This window comes from Sinohyriopsis cumingii, chromosome 9, assembly GCF_028554795.1.
Source record: "Sinohyriopsis cumingii isolate HCF-2022 chromosome 9, ASM2855479v2, whole genome shotgun sequence".
NCBI lineage: Eukaryota > Metazoa > Mollusca > Bivalvia > Unionida > Unionidae > Sinohyriopsis > Sinohyriopsis cumingii.
In genome coordinates, this window is record NC_142969.1 from 112,860,422 (window position 1) to 112,864,896 (window position 4,475).

Consider the following 4,475-nt stretch of genomic DNA (forward strand, 5'->3'; position numbering starts at 1 on the left):
GACTTCCAGCTTTGAAAGGTTATGCTATTGTGTCTCGTTTACCAAAGTTCAATTGTTCTTCAACATAACTTCAATAAAGTGTCTGTAATAAGTTATCAAAAGATTATAAAGGTATAACATCAACAATGACGAGATCTTCCTTGACATTTACCTCACTGATCCCCACCACGTTTCGAAGTCCCAACATTGTCATCACTGTTGTATCAGGACCTTTAACTCACTCATTGTCGGATAAGTCGGTCGATGACTCGTTGTCATAGTCATATCGCTCTGGCGATGATGTGTCGTCATAGTCGTATCGTTCTGGAGATGACATGTTGTCATAATCGTATCGCTCTGGTGGTGACCGTCTCCTTCCTGTTGATATCGTTGCTGTATTGACCAGATCTCCTTTCGACTGCTTCACTGTTTCAATTTGTCTCTGATGTTCATTCATTCCCATGTTTGTTTGAATTTGGCTCTTAGTTTCAACCGTTCTTGGCATCGTTTTAGTTTCGCCCGGGCGTGCTATCTTTTTCTCTGTGATCTGATCGTAGCCATCAGCTCCATCCTTTATGGGCATTGTTAGAGTCTGGGCTTGACATTCCATCAGTGTCGCTTCCATTTGAAAGTTAAATTTCTCTTTTCTGATATTTCTTGCTCGTGTCTGCCCAAAATTTTCTATCTCTCTGGATATTGTTGGAGATATTCTCTCATCTCCTGCCTTCGTCTTAAGTGTATTAGCCTGTTCAAGACCTCCTGTCATTATCTTCGTTTTTTGAACCTGGCCCTGACCTCTTGTTGCTATCTTCATTGTGGAAGTCTGTCCTTGACCTTCTGTCATTGTTGTTATTGTTGGATTATATACCTGACTTCCAGTCGCCGTCAGTGGTGCTTGTGATTTGCGCCTGCCGAATGTAAATTTCGCCGCTGGTGCAGTATTACCTTGACCTTCTCGCATTGCTACCGTTGATGTCAGCAATGAGGAAACGTCGAACATATGACCTTCTTGCTTTGCCGTAACTGCTTGAATTTGGTCACGATTTTGTCTCAGCGCTACCGTTGTTGCTGGAATCTGGCCATGGACTCCTGTCTTTGTCACTTTTATTGACCTCTGACCCTGACCTGATGTCGATGTCGTTACAGACAAGGTCTGCCCTTGTCTTTCTCCTGCTATTGCCGCCGTGGTTGGAGTCATGCCCCTTCCTGCATGTATTGTGTTCATTGTTTGCGTTTGTTCCCGACGTTCTATCGTTGTCACTTTATTCTGGACCTGACTTGCTTTAATTTTATCTTGTTCTTCTTTAACAGCGGTAAATGGAAATTGAGAAGCAAGTTGCCTTTTACTTTCGACAATGCTAATATTCCCCATGCAATCCTCATCAGCTTGATTTAACTGAAGGAGGCTATTATCAAGACAAAGTGTGGCATCGATGGTTCTTACCTCGGAGTATTTCTCTCGTACCGACGACTCGTAACAGACAAGCTGTTCTTCAATTTTATGTAGAGTAGTTAAGATCTGAAGAGTGTTTCCGTAGGCCAGTACTTTTTCAAGAAGATAAACTAAACTGGCTATAGCAAACTTCATGGACTGGCAATGTTGGTTTTCTTGATCTCGGACAAGAAATTCTTCCTTCAGGAGCGCATTTTTCTCCATTTCGATTTTACTTTTAGCTTTATCTAGCAAATTGTTCAGTTTTTTTCTATACTCCTCGATTTGATCAGGCATTTTTTCGCACTCGTATTCAAGCTTCTTTATTGTTCCTTCATTCTCTTTTTCAAACCGATTCAAGTGAGACCTTACTTTTTTCAATCGATCTACAACCGCATCCGCTTTCTTCTCTTTCAGCAGCTCTTCAGAATGCTCCCTCAAGCGAACGAAATTGTCACAGGTTCTGTGGTCCTCGTAGAAGCAATCCGAACAGCATATACTATTGTGAAATTTGCAGTAGAACTCGAATTCTTTACCAACATGCTCGGAACAAGTTGTACATATCAACAAGTCAACAGCTAAATTCGACGTGTTAGATACGTCGTCAAGACTGATAATAGCATGGGTTCTTGTCGCTTTGTTTTTTGTATGCTCTTTCTCACAATTACGACAGAGGGCGTCTTTACACACAATACAGTAACTTGTGGCGCTCGCTGATGCAAGGTCATACAGACATGAATCACAACTCTTATCCACCTTTCTTTTCTCCGGAGGTAGCATAGACATGAAAACAGAGTTGTCAGGGTACTTTTCCGCCCATTTCTCCACCGGAATGTCTGATAATGGAGGAAGTGTTGTCTGTCTGCACTCGGGACACCTGAAAGTGGACCCACCCTTCTTCGTTTGAACATTATGCACGATGTGTTTCTGTAAACAAGACTGACAATAGGAATGAAGACAAGGCAACACCTTCGGTTTCGTATATTCCTCCAAACAAATTGGACATCGTAAATCTTCAGCTGCTGAGGAGGCAGCCGTTTTGCTGCTGGCCATGAAGAACAGTACACTGTAATCCTCGTGTTACTTCCACAGTATAAACACGCCTATATGCTGACCTTCGTTAGTCTGGTTACTCTTTGTTAAGTTCCTGCTTAGGATCATAAAGATATTGTGTTTTATTTACAGATACTGAATCTTACTTGGAACATTAGACTACTTTCACTTTCATTTCTGCAATATATGGAGTGGAGTAAATGCAGGTTACATGCACGTCGCCTAAATTATTCATTATCTGCCTTCAATCTAGACACATAGATTGTAATTGTATCTGAAATGAGTAGCTATTTTTAACCTTTTCTTTGTCCGATGCATTATACCGTCTGCTTGTACATTTTGCTCCCGAAAGTATATTCAAAGGCCATGCTATCGTTTCATTGTTGTAAAACAAAATCAGTGAAAGAAAATCCATAGGACTAATGTATTTTTCTGTCATTGATTTTGTTTATAAATTAATCTACATCATATTGTTTCAATCATTGATTCACTTTTACAACACCCAAACGGTAGGGTTGTTTCACAGCGATCACAACAGTAAGGTGGGTTTGGTTTGTTATGCAAGAGATTATAGATTATTTATAAGGAATTATTAGTATATACTAGGTGGAAGCGGGGGTGGGGGTGAGCGAGGTCGGGCAATTACTTTACACTGCAATGCAGGGCAAATATTTGTGTAAAAGAAAATATGTTATGCAGTGCGGCGTAGGAATAGAATGTATACGAGTTATAACTGCTAATTATCTTCCTAGTAAATACTGATAGAACTCATACATTTTAAATGAGGGGGTAAAGAAACATCGTAAAACAGTAAATTATATCTCACAGAATTAAAACCTTTCTCTACACTGTAAGACTAATAACACACCCTATGTTGAAATCAATTTTTATACCCATATTTTTTTTATTTGTACTCTAAAAATTGTACCCAATCTCTCCCAGTGCGTTCAAAGTCATGTCATATTTCAAATTACAAAGCACCCCCTCCTCCACGATTGATTACTGAACAGTCTCCCATAATAACACCTTGTAAGAATTATTTTTGTTCCTGGATAGAAAGTGTTGTTTCCTAATTGTTTGTGCCTCAGAAGTATAGAAAATGGCCATTATTCCCCAAAATCTTTGATTTTGTGACCAGGACAGTGATATTTGGAAATTTGCCTATTTTCCAGAACATTCCAGATAGATTCAGTACTGAATAAACTTGGAGTAATTTCTCCAACTTTCCAGTAATATAAATTGTAGTATAAATATAGGGGCCTTAAGCCCACCAGTTCAGTTTAGTTTCAGCTGCCTATGTGGATACATATCTGCATTTTTCAGAAATGGCATCAAGAGGCTGCAAGCATCCAGCAGATGCATTTTGCTCTGTCTGTGGCCAATTTATCAGGAGCGAAAACGTACGAAGTGGAAGCATCTGCTAAGATGTGTGAGGCCTACAAGGCATGTATCGTCATGCCTGTCGGGGATCATAACAAACCCTGGGGACCTCATTTCACCTGCGAGCACTGTAAAACAAACTCTGGAAGGTAATGCTCGGAATTTTATGTTATAAACTTTGTTAGTATTTTTAAAACTGTACAAGTTTTTAATTTGAAAATGTTTTGCAATTTTCAGTGTTATCGAAAATATATATATCATATATAAAAAATGATGCGAGAATCTCTTACACATTGGTCATGGGTGAAATAAATGTATGTTTGTAGGATGGTACAGAGGGGAAAAGACCTCCATGAAGTTCCTATCCCACGAATTTGGCGATAACCCACTGACCAATCAAGCATCTGCTACTTCTGCATGGTGGACTCTTCTAAACGTCGGACTGACAAGAATGCACCTGCTATCACGTATCCGGACCTTCCTTCGTCCATCGCCCCAGTGCCACACTGCCCTGAGCTCCCCGTAACCAATCGTCCGGAGAGACAGCAGCAGTCTTTAGAAGAGAGCAGCAAGTCAGAGAGCGAGGAAGACTTAGACCCAGATGACAATTTCAGAGGTGGAGCTGAGGAGA

At 40.3% G+C, this 4,475-nt stretch overlaps 1 protein-coding gene across 1 annotated transcript; it reads right to left on the bottom strand.

Annotated features, from left to right (window-relative positions):
- Positions 1-201: 201 nt before the first annotated feature.
- LOC149792493 (uncharacterized) lies at positions 202-2,959 on the bottom strand. Its single transcript, XM_089971081.1, has one exon. It carries the CDS (start codon positions 2,462-2,464, stop codon positions 218-220), a length of 2,247 nt encoding a protein of 748 aa, XP_089827207.1. The 5' UTR covers positions 2,465-2,959; the 3' UTR covers positions 202-217.
- Between the last annotated feature and the right edge of the window lie 1,516 nt (positions 2,960-4,475).

Bases quoted from the DNA above. Each gene is read 5' to 3' on its own strand.
- LOC149792493 (XM_089971081.1), bottom strand. From the start codon at position 2,464: ATGGCCAGCAGCAAAACGGCTGCCTCCTCAGCAGCTGAAGATTTACGA.